Genomic DNA, 22,637 nt, shown 5'->3' with positions numbered 1-22,637 from the left:
GGTCAGGGTCAGCAGGGAATCTAATAACAAAATACTGGTTGCGTTTCCATGTAGTTGCACTGAACATCCACAAGATGTCGACAAAATCCACAAAACGACTAATCCAGTGACATTATCAGAGAAAACTGGTCTTTCTTGTAGTAAAACCCTGCTTATTAACACATGCAATATGTAGTACATGCTTTTGTCTATATAGACTGACAGGTGGTGAGAGTCGGTAATCATGGTATCATATCCTTACAGAAGATCTGAAATACTGTTGACGTTTTTGATTCAGTACCGTCCTGACTGCCTATGATGGCCTTACACTCTTGATGGCCAACCCATTAATAGTCTGCCTGGCTCCCAGTCCCTTAGCCCTAAACACTTGGGCCTCATGTACCCACAGTCCAAGATTACATTTCAACCAGTTATCTTTTTTATTTGTTCTCATTTTTATTGCAGTCTAATGATTAATTATCTTGAGCAATCGCTGACACAATTATTGAAGTCTCAGGGGCTCTCACCACTAGACCAGCCTGCCTTGCTGCCTGTCTGCCTTCCTGCCTGCCTCCCAGTCTTCTTTGCAATTCCTACACATGTCCTCAGGTGAAATTAGCAAATTAGAATTGGCTGGTCATTAAACAGGAGACAGTAAGATGGATCTCAAGAAAGAAAAGTATAATACTCTTTGAATTTATTCATGTAGTCTCATGGAATATTAATGGTTTCAAGCTGCTGGCGCTGAGAATTATTAATCCTCTCAGAGACTTTGCTGCCAGCTCCCAGAAGCCCCTGTGCTCTTGTCATGTCACATGCCTATCAAAGTGATTGGAATCTTTCATTGCCTTGGCAAATGACTATTGGCAGACTGGGTTAGGTTCTTAAAGGGTCCATACCAATGTGTTACAGTGCATACCTGCCTCTTTCAAATGCTGTTTATTGGCAATGCAGTGATTTTGTACAAAGGGGCTGTGGTAGAACATATGCAACATTAGTTTAAGAGTGTAAAGAGCAAGGGTCACAATTAGGTACTTGTAACATAACCAGTGCTGCAGAAAAAGGGTAGAAAAAGAAGTGGTATAGCAATATATATGTCCCAAATTATTTTTAGCTATCAGTTAAAAGATTATAATTCTTGGCATTTCTTTTTCCTTGCATTTCTCCAGATATTTCTGCCTGCAGTGGAAATGTTACAGAACCCCCGCTGGTATCTCAGGGGTCTGCTGCTCTCTGTCTCCCATTGCTCCACTGGCGGTACTTGTATTTGCATGTCTAGAGACAGGGAGCAGGCATTCACACATACACAGATACAGAACCTTTTGAAGAGAATTGTTCTAGAAATTATGCTAAACGCATGGCTTTTAGAATGCTAAAGTGGCAAACAAGTTTTTAGTTTCAAATCGAAAATGATTGAGGGAGACTAGTATGTATCCTTTTCAGTGTGTATCTCAAATCTGCAGGATGCCTAAGTCAGGAGAAAATGTTTAAATAGGAAACAAGACGGTCCCTGCTCCGTGAGAGACATTGACTTTCGTTACCGGCAGAGAGCCTGTGCAGTGCTCTGATGCACTGTGGCAGCCTGGTTCTCAGTAAGACGTTCACCTGCTGTTCTGTTCTGTCAGTTAGGTCTCTAGTTGCCAGTCACAGCTGCCCAGGTTGTTGCTTCATAGCTGTGTGGTTATGAGGTCTGGGGAGCACAGCACTGTATTGGATCTGACAAAGTGCCTTTTCAAAGGTCAGGCATCCCTGAATCTGTGTGCAGAATGTAGCCAATTGCCCTGGCTAGTGAGCAGCAGGATGGCTGAGGAGTCAGTCCTGACCATGGAGGGGTGCAGCAGGCAATTTCAAGCTTCAGTTAAGCTCACTTTTATAATCTATATGAATTACTACATTCTTCCATAGTTTGCCCTCCCATGCATTTCTGAAAGATTCACTGCAATATCTGTAGAGGACCTGCAAGATGTTCAAGGCAACCTTATGATCATGTCATGGAAATACAGTTTGTCGTGTCAGTAAACCAGATCCCTTTTTTTATTTTTTATTAAGATGTTTGGGTTTTGCAGGCTACAAAGACTCCATAACTATATATTTCCCATGTTAAATAACCTGTAATTAAAGACCAATTGTCTATAAATATAACTTAGACAGCCCCTTGAGTTGTCTGACTGTATACTGTATGTCAGTCAGTACAGAATGTCATGTTTGCTCACATAATCTTTTTCTAGGGGGAGCTGTCTGCTGTATAGCTTAAGTTTGGAATAATTGAAATGTTCAGTTCATTTTTTGAAAGGGGAAAATCCACTTTATTACAAAACTGAGAAAAACTCAAGAGTACTTGAATTATATTAGATAGTTATATAAGATATCTTCAATCATAATGGTTGTTTGGTACAGTTACCAGATGTTTTCTCTCTTTTTAAAAAATATTTTAGTTTTTGTTCTTTCGTTCAAATAGTACAAATACTGTCCATTAACACTCCTTTTTCAGTACATTATGATTATGTTTATATGTTTATCCATCCCCCTATAAAAAAACACATTCTGCCCACCATTCTTTGAACCTGTATTCCGAAGCAATCAATTTATTTATCAATATTACTTTTCAAAAAAAGGAGCAAACACTTATAAAATATGTCCCACATGCACTACAGGATCAGAGCACAATTAATATTTCTTGAAATCTGTCTTTTTCTTTAATTTCCAGTTTTAAGTCTTGTGGGTGATTTAGTATTGGTACTGCTTTTCTTGCAAAGAAACAAAAAAAACAGTGACTTCTATGTTCCAAAAGTCCACTGAAATTGTAAAGTGCTTAAATAACTTTGATGTTGATTTTGATGATGTCAGTGCATTTATCTCTATATTTGATGTTTAAAAAAAGAATAATAATCTGTACACATAATTTATAAAATAGTTTATTTTACGACACTTTACCCGTGACACTGCCGTGAATTTTAAAGAAAATTTCAGCGATTTCCACAGGGCCTTACCTCTAAAACATCAGTAATTTGCGTTTTGATATGGATGCACCTGCCAACCAATACACCAATTAGCAGCCCACTGTTAAAGGATGCCAGAGCAGCTGTCTTGCCCGTCCTGACTGCAACTGGCTCACAAGAGAGGCACAGTTTGTAGCTATTACATCATTTGTTAGGGAATTAAAACAAAACAGCCCATTTGCACACAAAAAACAGGCTCTAATATAAATATCTAAAATTTTGTCCAACCCTTGTATATTTCATAGACAAGACCTGCATGTGTTTTCCATATGGGTGTCTGTAGTGAGAGTACAGTATCTCTTTATCTCTGAACATCCGGAACTTGACCTCCCTCTCTGTGTTAATACTGAGATCTAATGAGAAACATAATATATTAGATTAAATAGCCCCCCCCCCCCCCCCCCCCTCGAGTGTTGTGTTAAACAGCTGTTTGGGAAAGATGAGATAGAGGTGGTGGTGGTGGGGGGGGGGGGGGGGGGGTGCATGCAAGGCTGTGCATTTAAGTGCTACTCCCTTTGATGTGATTCAACAAACCTTTCTGAATCAGTCCTCTGATTGATGCTGTCCTCAGAAGTATGAATTGAAACAGATAAATAGCTTCCATCGGTTGGGGGTAGATTTCAGAAAAAAGTGCTCTTGTGGTCATTTATGTGGCTAGGCTCCGGGGGAACAAAGAGAGACGCTATTTTGTACCCCACAAGTTCGAGTAATATGTACAATCACAATCGCAATGGTCAGGTCAGTCTAAGTATGGGGGATGGGGATATTGTGGGGACATCGGTGCAGGCAATAGATGAGAAAAGGGAATACAAGACTAATTGTCTCTGCTCGTCAGGGTGACAGGGGCTGTTGGGAAACATTGCCAGCCAGGGTTTGATAAAGGAAGCAGGGGCTGATGTCTGATAAGGATGAAAGGTAAGGATTGTGTGATCCCCTGCTAATAGTGGTGCCTGTCAGTGTGGGGCTGTCAGGCTGTGTATATTGGAACTGTCAGTGTGATTGCTGCAAAGTCACGTAGCCACGGGAGCAGCATGGGACAGCACACCAGGTCTCAATAAAGTGATTAATGTGGTTTTCCCTCACAGCTAATGACTAGTATTTCATCTCCTCCGGGGGGGGGGGGGGGGGGGGGGGCGGGGGGAATCACTATGGGCTATGCAGGTCATGTATTGTCAGGTCGATGATATGTTCCCCATTGTAGATCTGCACTGTAATTTTGCTTGCAATGTACTGTTGCAATACTTTACAATGTTTTTTCGTGCTATCATTTTGTATATATATATCTCTCTGTGTTAAGTGGCTTTCACCTGAGTTGAGGAGTTGTTCTTCAGTGTAGTTGCCGGCCGTAGATACATGTAACACAGGCTATATTAGCCAATGCTTTATGCAGAAGATGCTCCAGTCATTGAATGGTAAGAATATGTGATCAATGAGGGTGCTGCATCTTTGACTGCCTTTGTATGCTACCCATTGGCAATGCTTTTGCCTTGTTACACTGCAGTAAACTTTTAAAAGGAATTTTCTTTTCTCACTCTCTTGTATTTTGTATCAACAGTAGCTTCAACTCCCTGTCGGCAAAGACGGTGAAGGCGTGCAGTTTTAATTGGGTATTTCAGACGCACCAAAGAAATAAAGTGCATGCTTTATTGTTGTTCTAAACTGTGTTTGAAGATCCCCAGGGCCACAAGAGGGCCAACAAGTGTACTGCTGGAACCGCACAAGAAATCCCTAATTAAATTTCCACTAATTAGCCATTGGCACACTCGACTAGGAGTCTAAACGTTCTGCAGGTCTATTTCTTGTATTGTGTTGTTGAAGCAGAAAAAAAAGAATAGTAATTAAAACATTGTGGGACAGATTTTACAAATTGACCATGTCATAAATTCACTATTGATTTTTTTTTCAATTTGCCTGCAATGTTCCCATAGTCGAAAATATTGGCTTGTGTGTCTAACACTGCAATTACACATGTAGTTACATTGTAATTACATTGTAAAAATACACAATATCCATTATATATTGTCCAGCCTATCATTATAACTTTGCAATTAAACATGTAACACAGATGCAACTTCACAACCATCACTATGTTTTAACTGTGTAATTAAGAGGCGTTTTTTGTTTAAAGTTTTTAATTAACTCCTATTTTTACACCTTAAATGTTACAAAAATAGTTTTGAAAAGACCTTCAATTATATTACCTAGCTGTAGAAATACAGCGTTTTTAATATTTTTAGTGTGTTCACAGGAAAAATGTTAGAATTTAGCGTTAATTAAAGATAAGGGAAAAGGGTACTATCAACAGCCTGACACTATGCCAGCAGGCACAGTCATGAGACTTAAAAAATATCTTATTTTAGAAAACAGTCATCAGTTTATAATAGTCACAAGACTACTGAAGAAAACGGCTATTTATTTTGACAGCATTTTTTAACCCTTATTTTAAAAATACCATAAAACCTGCTTAGCAACCTCAAACTTGCTTCACCTTGCGAAATAAAGGCTTTTAAAATGCCTTTTGATTCTAAGACAAATCCAGAAATGCCAACCCATAAGGAATGTAATATGAATAAAGACTCTTCAGACACTGTTTTGAAAATGCCCTTTATTACAAATTTAGATCGATACAGCTAAAGTAGAAACTTTGTAAAACATCAGCAATACAAAAAGACTTCTACATAGACAGCCCTCAGCTTATAGATATATCTATAGCTATATATATCTATATCTATATCTATATCTATCTATATATATATATATATATATATATATATATATATATATATATATATATATATATATATATATACTTTTTTTGCTTAGATTTGAATTGTTGGACTATAATCAGAAAGCTTTCATTAGAATTTGTATTTTTTAAAATTGTTTTAATCTTTTCTTTTTATGAATTAAATTAAGTTCAGTATTCGAGAAACTTAAAAACCGTATTAAAAAAACAGCAACAACAATAACAACAACAGACGATGAACATATCCTGAATATGAAATCTTATTTAATTCATCAAAACAGCTTCTTGCTTCAAATTGTTGCTAGCACCTTTTTGTAAAAGGAGAAAAACATACAATTCTAAACCTCTTAATTCAATGTCTGTGTTTTTTCTTTTTGGCTCACTGGGAAAAAAAATACATGCTAATAATTATTAAGAAATAAGCTCAAGAGTTAAAGCTCTGGACCCATTATCTTTAGAATACATTTTTTTTTATTATTTAAAGTTGTTCTGCGCTATCAAAGGGCAACATGTGCTGGAAGTCTGCTAAGAAATAAATAATAACATAACATTTTTTGTTCTGAGCAAATATTTATACAACAATTTGTCTTGGCTAAAGGATCTGTATGTTTATGTAAGGAACGATATTCTCCATTAAAAAATAAACAGCTCCAGTGCTTTCAGGAGCCCTACAGGGTTGGGAACATCATTTCTGAATATCTCCAGAACACTGTTTCATTCTGAGCTCCTTTCCAGTGTAAAGCCCTATGAAGCTCAGAGAAGCCCTTACTAGGTTAGATGTGAGATAAAATGTAGCATTTAATAAAAAAAAAAAACAACCTTGTGTGACTTTGTGTACACACAGTAAGAAAGGTACTTCTGCTGTGGAGACACCTGAAGAGAAATGAAGCTTGGATGGTGGAGACACCAGACAATGAAAGGACTCCTGGACTACAGTAAGTTGTAGAGAGGAGAGGAGGCCTTCCACCACTGGCTTCACACAGCATTTCCCCAGGGACACCAATTAACAACCACTGCATTTTTTTTTTTTTATGAGTTGGTGCTCAGTAGGTAGGTGCTTTCGTATCCAAGACTGCACAACTTAGTATCATGAGAACAGTTTAAAAATAAAAGTGAGGACTTTATTGAAAATGTCAACCCACAACTTTCCATTACAGGTGGTAATCACTGAGGAATGGCTAAGTACAATTTATAAGGAACCATTTATAACATTGTCAAGCCAGATATAACCCAGTGCTATCCTGGCAGCCTGTGGCCTATTAACAGTATTACAGCAGGTGTTTAGAATTCTCACCACTGCATGTGGCAGTGAGGTTCTGTGGGCACAAAAAAAATACAATCCAAATCAGTTTATCAGGCATTCCTCATAGCACTTCCAGAACAGTCCTGTTGTATTTCAATTGGCTGCATTCATGAATTGAACCTCACATGGCGATGGTTTGAAGCATTGTTACAAAGGTGGGAACTGTATTTAGCCTACAGGTCTCTAAGATAAAGTACAGCACCTATCAAAAACAATGACAGAACAGTCTAAGATAATCTCCAAGAGGTACCGTTCACACTTTGTAGTGATCAGGCTAAGAAAAAAAGGCAGATCCCTATCTATAATATCAAGTGGTACAGTATATTAAGATTTCCATAGATATGTAGTTAACACTTTAGTTCAGGAATCTGTTATAAGTGTTTCTATATATATATATATATATATATATATATATATATATATATATATATATATATATATATATATATATATATATGAACCACATATTATACCATTCCTATAATAAAAGCAAATCTTTTTTATATTCATTTTGTGTTATTATTATGTATTATTTTTCATCATAATCTAATACTGTTAATTAATAACATGTTTATAGATAACCACTTATAATGGGTCCCTAAACTAAGGCTTTATAAATATCACATATCAGGACAATACGTTATAACAATTAAAGGGAATTATTAAACCCTTTCACAAAATCTATATTGCACTTAATAAAAAAACATTGACATATCTGAACAAGATTTTTAAAGACGTGGTCGTAGTGTTCAGTGAGATCATGCGACAGGTAGAACAGTCTATTCCTGTCTCTCACAGTTTATCTTGTAGCAGAGAATCATCTTACAGGCCAGAGAAACCTAATATACTAATAATAGAGAAGTGGAGGGTAAGTGTTACTAGCACCAGTGTTATTACATAAGAACATTAGAAAAGTTTGGGAATGAGAAAAGGCCATTCGGCCCATCAAGGCTCATCCCTTGTTAGCACACCAGCCTCACCTTTTATTTTTTTAAATTATCCCAGTGCTTTAGATCCTACTCACTTTCCATTCATTTATAAAAAAGTGCTTCCTACCTTCTGTTCTAAATGTACTTTTACTCAGCTTCCACTTATGCCCTCTTGCTCGTCTCTCTGTGCTAAATTTGAAGTCGTGTCTTGGGTTAACTTTATCTGTACCATTTATGCTTTTAAAGACTTCCAGCATAAATAAACAATTAAATAAATAAATTCAGTCATTCATATAATGCTAATGATATAAGATATCACTTATTTGATATATTACAGCTGCTGGCACACATTCTGTACCTACATGTGCTTTACATTTTCCTTCAATGACATTTAAATTCATATTGCACCATGTCCCTTGAGATGGCCTATTTGAACAGGTACAAATCCAGCCCTGTCCCCAAGCAGTGAGATCCATACATACTTATAAAACTGAAACACTGAAACTTTATAGAAAACATCTTAACTGAAGTTCCCAATTCAGACAGTCTGTGTAATATCTATGTCTGTCTGATCCCCTCAGTCTGAGATTCAAATTAGATAGGCCACCTTTAAAAACCACTCAGTCATAAACTTTGAAGACGTGATCATAAAACATGTGTTGTGCAAGTTTGATCTGCTATGTGTGTGTGTGTGTGTTTACTGCCTATGGGCCTGGTGTTAATGACTTCTCATTGTCATTGACAGCTCTTGACAGTGGCTATTGTTCAAAGAGTTCGCATACGTGCAGATTAAGTTGTGGGTACAGGACCAGGAATGGTGTGGAAAATATTTTCGAAAAAGCTGAGAAAGAGATTTAAACAAACAAACACTTTTTTTTTTTTGAAGACTTTATCTGATGACGTCATTATGGGCAGAAAGGCCCCTATCCTTTCTCATTGTCACGCCTTGACTTTGGAGAGGTTTCTATGGCAACGTAGATGCTCGTCAGCCACACCAGTTTGCGGTTGCCATGGTGAGGTCTGGTCCTCCTTTGAAAGTTAATGAAGTGTGGAATTTGTGTGCTAATCTAAATAGCATAACAGACAAACAAGTCTGAGGTGAAAATCATTTGGCAATGCTTTCTTCCATACATTAATTACATTTTGAAGATGAAGATGAGTAATTGATCAACTGATAGCTCACTATTTTAGTATTTGATAAACTGTTTTTTTATATTAGACAAGTTTGCTTTAAGAATTGCCTTCAAGTTGAGGTGAGCAAACCTTTTGACAAACTTCTTAAGTATTTTTCTTTGAAACATGTCAAGATACTGGTAATTTACCCTGAAAATATTTTTAAAAAAAAAAGAAAATAACTAGGAAAATAACTAGAACACCTTTAACAGTGCAAACAGTTTAACTGTGTTTAGAAGCTGTAGTGACGAGTCGACAGGTATTGCTTTATCTCCCTTCTATATTCTTAATATCTGAGAGTAAGTAATTAATAGTCAATTAGAAAGCAGCCTGTGGCACTGATGAGGTTAAAAGGTTCTAGCGTCTTCTGGTGATGTCCCAGTGTTTTCACTTACTGTACGAAGCATTTCGAATCCCTTGAGAAATCAGGTGCTACGGAAAAGGAAGACAGTTTTAGTCATCAAATCACCCCAGTTGTAAGTGGAACAAAAGAACTATGTATCCCGTGTTTCCCTGGAGTCATCACTACTCCCTTTCCTTTAACGTAACAGAGATCCAACGCAATCATGCTCTTCGTTATTGTGTACTAATTATTACCACAGGGACTGCATATGTTGATTTTACAAACTAATGAAGGTTGATACTGAGGGTGTGTCACCTTATCTGGAAATTAGACGCATTTTATAAGCCTTAAATGTTTGAAACCAAATAAGTTCCATCCCACTTATCTGTAGTCCAAATAACAAATGCTACTTCCTGCTACTTCCTGTTTACTTTTGTATAATTACTGTCTAAAATTCTAAAATAAAACATAATATATATCTTTTTTTTAAACAACATTAAAACAAACACATATGGCTATATTTTGAAAGTTTTTACCCGTCTTTACTTAACTCCTGTTTTTATAAAGGAGATTTTTAAAAAATACAACCAAACAAATAGGAGTTAATTAAAAACTGCCGTGAACTCTTTGAAGATACAGCCCCCAAGGCTCACGTGTACAAGTTCAACTTCCGATCTGTTAAATGTCCTCCTAAATAATGTTTTCATATTTATTAAAATAAATATTTGTTTTAAGCTTGAACCTCCTTGTTAAATACAAAATTAAGAAATAAAGAAATAAATACATTGTGGATTGCTATTAGCATGAAGAAATGTACAATGCAATATATCCTCCTCAGTCTCTGTATCCATTAAAATAAATGTTGGGATTTGTATTATAAATCTTAATACACCATACAATATTTTGGGGCCTTATTGCACTCTAGGTCCCAGCAATAAATCAAACAAACATCTGTGTGTGAACTACATGTAAATACCAACATCTGTATGGAAGATAACTCCCTAAACAAAGACCTTGGTCAATGATCCAGTCAAAAATAACCCAGACAAAAGATTACTACAATACAAATCACAAATATGAATGGCAGTATATGTTTAAAGCTGCAGCCATTATTTTTAAAGCGTTAATAAGGTTGCTGTAGTTGTGTATTACTATGGATTACATACCATAGTTTCCATATTTTCTACACATGCTTAATATGTAGTTCTGTGATTTTGAAGATAATCAAGTTTATGTCAATTCAATAACAACATCTATGAAATATAGTTGTGTAGATGTAATAAATAATTTAGCCAACTTCAGGGTGTGGGTAATGATTTTCACGGTGTCCTTGCATTTATTACAAGGTTGTAATTCTGAATTGAAAGTGTAATGTAGCTCCAAGTTTCCCTGGCCTGAGTCTCTGTGAATAGACTACTGTATTATCCACCTCAATGAGGCGTGAATCTCACTGAACTGATACTGGGAGCACAGTGTGGTGGAAACCCACACATCCAAAGAACAAATCCGGCACATAAAACCTGTCATATAAAAGGAACAATCCTGTCTGCACCATAAGAAGGAGGTGTCTCGCTGTTTCATGGCTTGACGATGACCAGGCATCTAAACATCTTTAAGGAGAGCAAAAAGAGACAACTCTCACAACCATGTTTCACTGAGATGTTTTACAATTGTTAGATGAACTGCAACAGGCCCTGTGCTCTTGTCGGAAAGGATTTGATTTTTTTGTTAACTGGGACAAAAGATCATAGAAATCTAATTTACGTAAAGCTGTCCAGAATAAATAGTCACATCTAAATCTGTACCATTATATTCCATTCTTCCTCAACGTAAAACACCACCAGCCTCTAGCAACACCTGATGGCTAAGGCAGGGCTGACTCTTGTGCCTTTACAAACTAAAGGAACTATTTTCTATCCTCCACGGAGGTCTGGGGGAGTGTGCAGGGGGAGCCCCCTCTCTTCACGAGGAGATGCGCACTGGCTTGCCGTTCTTATCGTACTGGTACACCAGCATCTTGATGCAGTGGGAGTTGGCAGGGGAGATCCATGGGCTGCTGGTGATGGAGAAGTTGTGGTTGGTATAGAATTGGTTGGGCTGCTTCTGGCAACGGAAGAAGGCCCTCAGCATGGCGGCCGCCATGCCCCGGAAACGCTTGCTGATGAAGCAGTAGAGGAAGAAGTTGATGCCAGTGTTGAGCAGGGCCAGCATGTTGGCCACATCCGTGACCAGGTGCACCAGGCGGGGATTACCGATGGGCGACACATAGAGGTGATAGAGGATCATGACCACCCGGGGGGCCCACAGGATGGCGAAGATGGTGGTGATGGTGAGGAGGATGGCCGTGGTCTTGCCCGTGGAGTACCCTCTCAGGCGGAAGCAGCTCCGGCGGCGCTGGAGCTTGTGGATGATGATGGAGTTCAGCACGAAGAAGATGGAGCAGGGCACCAGGTAGACGGTCACGCAGTGAGCCCACACGAGGATCTGGTGCACAGAGGTACTGTTGTATTTCTCCTGCCACAAGTCAGGCCACCAGAAGTAAGGGACACTGGTGAGCAGACAGGTGAAGTAGACAGTGACAATGACCTTGCGTGTACGGGCCGGGTACGAGACGGTATGGTATTTGAGTGGATGGCACACGGCAATGTAGCGGTCTATTGTGAGGGGAACAGTGATCCAGATGGAGGTGTGGATGGAGGAAAACTCCAGTATCTGCATGACCTTATCCAGGGTGGGCGGCAGGGGGCGTCTCAGCACAAAGTCCTCCAGGAGGAAGTCGACGAAGACAATGAGGAAGAGCACCAGGATGTCCGCGGCCGCCAGGGCCAGCAGGTAGTTGTAGGAGGACTTCTGCCGCCGTGACACCAGCTGGGAGAGGATGATGACTGTCAGGATGTTGGCTGCAGAGAGGAACAGAAAGATTGAAATATACTTTTTCTTCTGCTGGGTATATAAACACAATACTCCATGAACATTACAGAAGAGCTGAGTTTATTAGGATGGCCAAATAACAACAAGCCCCTCATTAGTTGAATAACTACAGGACTTCAGGGATGTTTATGAAGTATCCTATATATTATTTTGTAAGTGGTTTTCATGGTTGCTTGGGTTGCAGCCTGCTGTATTTGTATCCTTATATGCTAAATAATATTAACGCCAATGTATGTAGATGTTAGAAAGAAAACGTTTTCACTGTGTAACGACATTAGTCTGGTATTCAGGAGTTATTGATGTACTTTTATTGTGGATGCGCTCAGATAATTGGGAGTGATTAGGCTGCTCCTGAAAGGCAAGTGTTACTGCGGAATGTCCTTCAACCTCTCCTTTTGTTTTTAATTGCTGACAAGTTTTTTTATTTGGTAATTTCCAAAGTTATTGAGTTGGATAATAAACTTGCACAGCACTGCTTCAGACTAACTCAAAGGCTATTAGCACCCAGCCCCTTAATTTACACTCTCCTTATGTATCCATTAATCTTTGTGTGGAGACAGCTTATTACCCAGAAAAATTACTTTTCAAAATGTTCATCTAACAAAGCTGTGATATATCTTCAAGTATTCACAGATCCTGATTACATTTTCCTTTAGACTCAGTATGGGGAATATTTGGGGATGGGGAAGATGGTGACTATCACTGATACCAGTTTGTCAAGTTGGAAAAGCAGGGCACCTGCATTTATACATGGGTAACGGTTCCTTGTTTCACTATTGCAATCCACATCAATAGAATACAACAAGCTATTTAGCATTAAGGTAAGGAACAAGATAAAACATGTAATTTGTGACAGTGCATATGAAATAATAACTATAACTAATATGAATAATACTGCCATTTTCAGAATATAACACATAATTACAAATATTTGGAGTGTGTGATATAAGGGTTGCATGTTATATGTTGTAAGAGGTGCACAGTAGCCATGGGTAGTAGTATATCATGTCATCACTCACACAGTCACATAGTATACTATAGGGTTTTCAATAGGGTAGATTACAAAAGGTGCAAGTTAAAAACAGGATGCATGTTATACACAGGGCGCTTGTAATATTCCAAAATATCATTTAAATACGGTTCAACCTGTTTCAGTTGGAGACATGGCACTACATAAACAGTGTCGAAGTTACCTTGAGGCACACAGATTTAAATAGCAATGGTGTTTAGATGACATTTCCTGCATTGTTTGTTTTTGGTTGACTATATTCTTGCACCTTGAGCTCCTCCATTCAGTTTGAATGCACTCTACAAAATAAAAGATGCATTGTATCATACAGGACTATTGTGTGAGTGCCTGTGCCTGAGTGCCTACCACATCACAAAGAGCCTGTGAGATTGCAATGCTTGCTTTCTTAGTGTTGTCATCACAAGATCATTTTCCCTGGCAGGTCTTGCCGGGGCGTCTCTAGGGTACTGAGGTTAGACATCTGCTGTGAAAGATGTGTTAAATAAAGTGTGCTGGGCCAGGTCAGGCTGATACCCAGACAGTATTGTGTGTTTTGGAATGCAAAAAAATAACTCCATTACCTGCTGTAAACCATGGCCAATCTACAGAGAAGATTTTATAACTAAACACATGTTAAGAAAAACACATCATAATATGTTCATGGTCATTGTGAATTCATAACACATTATGAGTAAGATTTTATAAGCCAAAACATTTGTCTGCTTGACTACAACAAAATGCATGCAAAACGCACACAAACGCTGTCTGAAATAGATAAAAGGTAAGAACCAGCCTTTCATGTGTTGACATTCTGTGAAGGGGCTGACCCCCTCTGGTGAAAAACAATGCCAGCTGTGCTCTATATATATATTATTCCCGATGGTTTCACTTGTTGCTGTGGCATTTATTCTTTCAGTTTGTCTTTGGGGTCTACTCAGGGGGCAGTCGGTGAAATTATGAGGACAAATTAAGTAGCACCTGCTGTTTGTGTTCAAACAACCGAACCACTTCCCTGGGTTGACCCCTGCCATCACTCACGCAGTCACACAGAGACACACACACAAGGAAATTCCAGGGCTGCAGGAAGTGGGCTCAGCCTGAACTCCAGCAAGTTGTGAGTATAGGAGGAGATGTGCTGTAGGAAGTGTTACCCTTCAAATCAGCTATTGAGGTCCTGTCTGCTCTATGTGCAGGAGAATGGCACTCTTTCAAAGAATAGCAGGGGTACTAATCCTGGTTAATCCCAATTCAGGAGAAAAAAAACCCTTCATGGTCAAATCCAGTAAAGAAAAACATATTGGCACTACAATGGTTCTGTATTGAAGGCCAAAGCATAACCATTGTATAGTACAGTATCACATGTTCTTATTTTTGTTCCAAATTGTGCTGGCATTGCTGGCAATGCCATGGTCTGTTGATGGTTCTCCCAGCTAATGATTCTAATGGTATATCAATCAGGTATATGGCATAGCACTTTCACCCATTCCAGATTTTACTACAAGCTTGTTAGCCAGTGTATAGGTAACAAGCTCATGTATCTCACAACATTTTTTGTGAAACCAGGATTAGAAAACTGCACTGCATTAGGAGCCTTATTTCCATCCCTGCTAATGGTACTAAATTAGACTGAATTATGAGGCAGATAGACAGTAGGTGTAATTATTATTAGTTATTTATTTGTTTTATTTAGCAGACGCCTTTATCCAAGGCAACTTACAGAGACTAGGATGTGTGTGAACTATGCATCAGAGTCACTTACAACTACGCCTCACCCGAAAGACGGAGCACAAGGAGGTTAAGTGACTTGTTCAGGGTCACACAATGAGTCAGTGGCTGAGGTGGGATTTGAACCGGGGACCTCCTGGTTACAAGGCCTTTTCTTTAAACACTGGACCACATGGCCCCCTATTGCATAACAGTTTCACCCATTACAAGTTTTACTACAAGCTTGATTAGCCCCAGTGTCTTTAACCACTGGACCACACAGCCTCCTAAGGTGGGGCTATGCTAATATTTCAGATATCACACATCATAAGAACCTACCAATAATTAAATGAGCATTACATGAGTGTTTACAATGACTTTGTAAGATTTTAGAATGAAATTACAGACATGTTCAAAATTTTACTCATTTACAATAATTGTAGCCATCCGGGTTTACGACAGCTGTAGCTGGAGCGTTCTAGCTTGGAACACACATTACCAAAAATCTAGAAAAGTACAGTACGATGATGGTACGATGTCATCAAAAATCTAGAAAAGTACAGTACGATGATGGTACGATGTCATCAAAAATCTAGAAAAGTACAGTACGATGATGGTATGATGTCATCAAAATTCTAGAAAAAGAACATTTCATTTTGGGTACCAACAGTCATTGTAAATGCAATTTAAAAACTTGATGCTTAATAACGAGTTGAAAATGATTATCACAGAAAGTAACAAAACCCCAAAACAAATGAAACTTTCAGCTATGTTTTGATGGTCACAAGCATCATGCAAAAACTCTATGGAGATATATTTTTTTTTTCAGGCAGTTACGCTCCGAAAATTGTTGTAATTCATTTTATGAAATTTGGTTCCCGAGGCGGTGTCAGTCATCTGTCGGTATAGATTGAGATCCGCACTCTGGTAATGAAATTCAAACTCCTTGCTGATTATGCTAATGCCATTTTTATAAACAGGACTGCATGCTGACATGCCAATATAGCTAGTCTGCATCATTCACTCAGAGGAACAGTCTCACAGTCTGTGGCGGGGAGCAAAATTGCTTCAACAGATTTGATCCTTTTGACTGTTTGTGCATTAGCTGCCCCAGGTGTGCTCTCTGTGTGAAGCAGAAAGCCAGCTTGTGTGGCATATGAGGATATAGGCGAAAAACGAAGCTGGCAGGTATTCTGCGATCTGAAGGCTCCGCTGCCATCGGTCACAGCCGGCCAGATACGTGTCCTTGCGTTTCCAATCCCATCACTCAACCGTGCAGTGGCACCCAGACCTAACCCTAACCCTAACCCTATCCCTAACCCTAACCCTAACCCTAGTCTGTCACCTGGGTCATGAACGGTAGACAGACCACGTCGAACACAGCGATTTCTCAACCTGACCTCAGATCAGCAGGAACTTTTCAAAACTGCATTGCTTACCCCTGGAATAGTTTATCATGGTAAGCTACTGCCAAAAATGACCTCTCACATGCTCTCTATATCAGAAATCAATTGACCACTCAGCCAATTAGTTTCATGTGCCGTGGCAGCAAACAATCCGATTTTAATGTGTACATAACTGAGGCTGAAATGATGTAAAGATGGTGGCAAGCATGGAACTCGCTCTATGATCAATTTTAACAGTTTTTAAAAATCAAAAATCTCAAACCATGTCAACCTGAAGTGCTAGAAAGTTAAATCGAGGAGCATGTTTTTCCTCATTTCATAGACCCAGCTATTTTTTATGTTTGCAGTGTCTTAGTCTTTGACTTTTGAGAGCTTTTCCCATGGATAAACTAGTACCACAATTCAAAGGGCTGTTGATTACAATAGCACTCTTAGTCATAAACTCTGAGGTGAAACTATCCTTACAATCGGGAAACTCTAGTTCCATTGCTGAACCTTGACTGTTTCAGGGTTAGTCATGGTACAACAATAAGCTGTATATGTAACATGGTTTGGAAGTGGTGCCCTATAACAAGCATGGTCTGGTAATGGTTTTCCAATAGTTAGATGGCCACAACAGGTCTGACCATGCTAATAATCCATGAAAAAAAAGAACATGGTTTTATATCAGATAAATCTCTAGTTAGGTTCAGTGACAAACTTTTCAGGTAAACGTATTAGATGATTAGAGAAATAAAGGAATTAGCCGAAGAGTTTACCTCCAAGGTATTAGATTAATACACTGGTTGTCTAATGTTATCCAAAAGATAATTTGTTTTACTTTTATGTAAAGGCTGTACTAGCTTGTAAGACAGCAACAGTTGCATGCCTTGTGGAAATGCAGCATTTTGAGCTGAAAGGAACTCGAGTTCCAGCTGCAACCCTTCTGCCAGGGATGGGATATAGCTGCTCTCCCTGGGGTGCTAAAGATTTAAGCATTCCGAGAGGGGATCAGCAGGGATCGCTTCCTAGCACCGTCATCTGGTACTGACAGCTTTCTGCACCAGCTGCATGGTTTAAGTATGTATCTGTGTGATGTCTTAGTTTCTCTGCCGTTGCCCTATTTTTTGGAAAGGATAGAGGGAGTTTGCTAATATTCTGTGGTAAAGGCTGTCTTGCTAGTGACTCAGAGATCTACATACTAGGTCAAGGGATTCTCAAACTTTCCTGGCTCAGGGTCCCCCTTGACATCAGGCACCCTTATAAGGGGACCGCCACCTAGCCATAGAAATTGGGCAATTTGTTATCATACAATCACGCTGTATATATGGTACATACTATTAGCACATTTAAAATGAATATTATTAAGCAGAATTAATTACACTGATCCCTCGTCTGGGGAACTTTGTCAGATGCCAGGGTTATGGAGAGAATATTCCTCTGTGTTCTGCCTCGCCCCTGAAACCAACTTGCCTCTCACTCCAATCACTAGACCACACTCTCTTAGTCCTTCAATTCTAACCCATGGGTCACACAGCCTCTCTCTCTGTCTCTCCACTATAACCGCTAAGCCACATTGCTTCTCTCCTAATCTCTCATGGCTCTAACCACTAGGCCAAACAGCATGGAGAAAAGTATATCTCTCCATTCTAGCTAAAAGACAACACTGCCTCCAAGTCCTTCTGCTCTAAAAACTAGGTCAGCTCTAAAAATGACATCAACCTCCCTCTCCAACTACTCTCCACCATTAGATCACACTGCCTCTGAGGTCCCAGTTCTACAGTATTCTGCAATCTATCAAAAAAAAGTTTACTGCTTTCAAACTAGATGGTTCAGAGACATCACAGTTACCTGCACTCCAGCGGTTGCTCGATGATTCGGTTGTTTGTGAAGTGCTTTGACATTTAATGCAGATAAAAAACGCCAGAACATGTAAATTGCATTCTGTTTGGGTCTGACCCCTCAATTCTACATTCATGTTTTTTTTCCCCCAAATGTAAACTTAAAATAAATCTCTCTCTCTCTCTAGAGTAGAACAGTGTGTGTGTTCATTAAGATTCTTTCTGCACTGCTGAATACAGTACTCTGAGCGTCAATAACAAGACAACCAAGGCTATCCTTGCTTGTACTCCAATCACTTGCAGTGCAGGCTGAATGTTAAGTTTTCTCCTTGTTACTGCAGAAAAGCCCACTTGTATTTAATTTACAATGCCATCATAGCAGTGTGGAGTAGTGGTTAGGGCTCTGGACTCTTGACCGGAGGGTCGTGGGTTCAATCCCAGCTGAGGGACACTGCTGCTGTACCCTTGAGCAAGGTACTTTACCTAGATTGCTCCAGTAAAAACCCAACTGTATAAATGGGTACTTGTATTTAAAAAATAATGTGATAACTTGTAACAATTGTAAGTCGCCCTGGATAAGGGCGTCCGCTAAAAAATTAATAATAATAATATCGTTGGACAGATAGCAATTGGAAATGACCTGAGATGAACTTTAACAGGTTCCTGAATTCAGGTATGTTGATTATCTCAATTAGTGTTGCCTCTCCTCCAGATTTAGTCTGGACAGTCTAATGTGTTGCTCTGTCCAGGCTAGACAGCAGGAGATAATTTATTTCAGTTGCTGGGTTTGAATAGCATTATAATACCAGTGTATTACCCAAGAAGTTAGCAGCAGCATTAGCAAACCACAGCATTGCCACTAAAGGCAAAACAATGGATTTGGGACTAACATTGCTCAGCGTTCCAGGGCAGCAGTGTGGAGTAGTGGTTAGGGCTCTGGACTCTTGACCAGAGGGTCGTGGGTTCAATCCCAGGTGGGGGACACTGCTGCAGTACCCTTGAGCAAGGTACTTTACCTAGATTGCTCCAGGAAAATAAACCTAAATGTATAAATGGGTAATTGTATGTAAAAAATAATGTAATTGTATGCAAAAATAATGTGATAACTTGTAACAATTGTAAGTCGCCCTGGATAAGGGCATCTGCTAAGAAATAAAGTAATAATAATAACATATACTGACAGGGTAGCATGGAAATGCATAGGATTACCAGTATGTACTGGGCATGTGGTGCTTCAGATAGTACAGTATGTACACATAAACCTTAATCCTAACCTTAAATCACAAGAAATGTGTGTATCAAGAGGTCACAGAGATCTATTCAATATGCTTCAAGAATGTACCTCCTACTCCACACCCTGTAATCTGCATTTAGAAAGAGTAAAAGGCTGTAAAGCAAGACACACATAGAGTAGTATGACTATTTTTTTTAACAACTAGCTTAGTAACTAAATGCTGCTCATTTTGTATAATATATATTAACCTATGTTAAATATTCAGCAGAAATCAGATCCCTTCTTCAGGATTCAAAAGTCAATCGTGTCATTAAAATGATTTTTTTTTCTAGTATACATTTTTTGTTAGTTTATAAATAGCTTAATATATATTTACTAACTTTTTGCATCAAATTGTATTCATTTATTACAATTAATACAAGAGTGAAGTTATTAAAAGGCTATACGGTTGTGCCACTACTTCCCCCCGACACAGTTGGCTAGGAATCTTACCTGGCAGTCCAAGGCAGAGTAGGGCGCTGTAATAGATGACAGGCAGGAAACCTAGAGCACAGTCGCGGGACAGCTCTGTGCTGTTGTCGAAGACACTGTCGAAGATGTGACTGTGCTCCATCGACTTGCTTTTTGGTCCTTTTCCTTTTAGCTGGCTTCGGGTTTAAATCTTCTATCCACAGCTGTGGATGTGAGAGATGCCGGTGCTTAAGAAATAGCTGAAGCCACAGTGTGTGTGTGTGTGTGAGACACAGGAGTGTATGAGTTTGGGTGTATGTGTACTGTGGACCGAGCTTGTGCCTGTGTAACAGATGGAGAAAGTGAGTGCGCGTGTGTATTTGCGAGTGGTGTGAGTGTGACAGGGAGTGTGATAGACAGCCGATAAGTATGGGTGTATGTGAAATGGAGAGAGACTGAGATGAGAGGGGATGAGTTTATGAGATGGAGATACTCAGTATACATGTATGTGTGTGTGTGTGTGTGTGTGTGTGTGTGTGTTTGTGATCGCAGAAATAGGCTTTCTCTCTCCCTCTCTCTTTCTCAGCCTGTTTCCCTCCCTGCTCTGTGGCTCTCTATCCAACAGGCAGGCGTCCCCTTCAGAGCATCCTTACTAAAGCACCTGCTGCCTCCAGCTCTGTGCTTGAGAGATATTAATTAGGAGAGAGGGAGCCAGGCTGCTGTTACCGACAGTGGTGCCTGCTAAGGAGGGGGTGGGGAGAGAGGAAGGAGGAGGAGTGGCGGGGGGGAGCTGGGTGCTGGTAGGAACTCAGACTTTGGCTGATGCACGGCAGCTTATGTGATTGGCTCCCTCATAATGACCATTCCTCGATGATTGTCACCTCAAGGGAAGTTTAAGGAAACCTGGGACCCTCTATGGAGGCAAGGCTAGTCTGGTCTGAAAAGATATCAATAAAGCTCATGGCTCATGGCTGGCTTTTTTGGCCAATGCTACATTTTTCATGTCAGTTGGTAGTAACAACAGCCCTGAATAGAAAATATAATTTGATGCTGGTCTGCAGCTCTTTTGTGTTCCAAAACTATCGGTTATCCATAGAGGACATCTTCAAATCTTCGGAATTTTTTTTAAGGTAGCCGTGACTTTTCCTTGTGAAATCATGAGTCACGAGGATAAAGAAGCAACTACCAACCAAGAACTATCTGTTAGATCTGTTGGTTGTCTTGCCCATTGTGAGTGAAACTGATTTTCCACAAATGCATTTTTAATCTATTACAGAACACTAATTACATAACAACATGCAATAAGGTAAGCTTGATGGGCCAGTGGTTAAAAAAAAGGGCTTGCTACCAGGAGGATCCCGGTTCAAATCCCAGCTCAGCCACTGACTCATTGTGTGTGACCCTGAGCATGTTGCTTTACCACCTTGTGCATCGTCCTTCAGGTGAGATGTAAAACCAACGAGGTCCTATTGTAAGTGACTCTGCAGCAGCAGATGTTGATGCATAGTTCATCCCATAATCTCTGTAAGTCGCTCTGGATAAATGACTAAATAATAATAATCAAAAGTGTGTTCTATAAACTGCAGGTGTTTCTTCAAATGACTGAGAAGCGATTGTGAGTTGGACTGACTGACACCAAGTAAGTCACCAATGTGGGGTAACTGCCCCCCCCCCCCCCTCCTCCTACGTGCAGTGCACACACAATCCCTTAACCTGTCATAGAGCACAGTACATTTTAATAAACAAAACTCATTCATGAATATTTCATCAGCCCGTTATGAACATTTGACATTTTGCTCAATCTGACCCTGACATGCAACCATTTCCATGTGTCTATGCTTTCCAGCAACACGTAGCTGTTCTGCAAAAAAAAAAAAGGCTGCCACAAACTTAGCAGTTTATCAAAGAAAACGCTGAGAAACGAGACGTCATTATGCAGTCTGGAATCTGATTACCGAGGGAGCTGCCTATTACTTACCGGTAATATATATTGTTAATTTAATGTTGAATTGGACTTTCTCTCAGGCAGCAGTCTGAATAAAATCCAATAATTAATGTTCACTTTAGATTAAAAACCCTGTCTAACTACAAGCGGTGCCCAAATTGTTTTTTTTTTTTTAACTTTCCTTTTTAAAAGGTTGTAACCTTGAAATGATAACTGTTACTTATTTGTGTCCTTTAATGTCATCAGTATAACAAATACTCAATTTGGTTAAAAAGGCAATCCTCTTTTTACATGTATTTTATAACCTCTTATGATGTAAGGTAAAGCAGGAGCATACCGGTTTGGCTCACAGTGACAATGGGAAGCAGGTTTCAAGAAAAGGGGTGGATGGAGAGTAGAGAGGCTGACTGTAGGGGTGCAGAATAGCTGCCCTCCCCCTTGGGGAGGAGGAGGAGGCGAACTCTGGCACACAACAGGGACGAATGGATTGAGGTAAGATATAAAGCCCCTTCTAGCTGTTTATCGAATGACAAATGAGAAACTAGCCATGTGATTGACGAATGTTCTGGTAATGAGGGCGCCTAATATGCTTGATGTTTACGATTTGAATCTAGCTTAAAAGCACTGCTTTGCTGAGTTTTAGAAGCTGGGAGCAAGCTAATGAGT

The 22,637-nt window shown here is 39.4% G+C and overlaps 1 protein-coding gene across 1 annotated transcript; it reads right to left on the bottom strand.

Moving 5' to 3' along the window:
- Positions 1 to 7,504: 7,504 nt before the first annotated feature.
- Positions 7,505 to 20,697, bottom strand: gpr139 (G protein-coupled receptor 139). The gene is made up of 2 exons (XM_034051686.3): positions 20,069 to 20,697; positions 7,505 to 12,372 (listed from the first exon to the last, which is right to left on the bottom strand). Exons 1-2 carry the CDS (start codon positions 20,187 to 20,189, stop codon positions 11,435 to 11,437), a joined length of 1,059 nt encoding a protein of 352 aa, XP_033907577.1. The 5' UTR covers positions 20,190 to 20,697; the 3' UTR covers positions 7,505 to 11,434.
- Between the last annotated feature and the right edge of the window lie 1,940 nt (positions 20,698 to 22,637).

Source organism: Acipenser ruthenus, chromosome 22 (genome assembly GCF_902713425.1).
Source record: "Acipenser ruthenus chromosome 22, fAciRut3.2 maternal haplotype, whole genome shotgun sequence".
Classification (NCBI taxonomy): Eukaryota; Metazoa; Chordata; class Actinopteri; order Acipenseriformes; family Acipenseridae; genus Acipenser; species Acipenser ruthenus.
Note: the sequence above shows the minus strand (reverse complement) of the source record. Positions and strands in the feature narration are given on the sequence as shown.

What these genes read in the sequence shown, in the direction of transcription:
- gpr139 (XM_034051686.3), bottom strand. Translation starts at nt 20,189, where the DNA reads ATGGAGCACAGTCACATCTTCGACAGTGTCTTCGACAACAGCACAGAG. An exon ending in ACTCTGCCTTGGACTGCCAG is followed by an intron (nt 12,373 to 20,068) that starts GTAAGATTCCTA and finishes TCCTCTCTGCAG; the next exon opens with CCAACATCCTGACAGTCATC.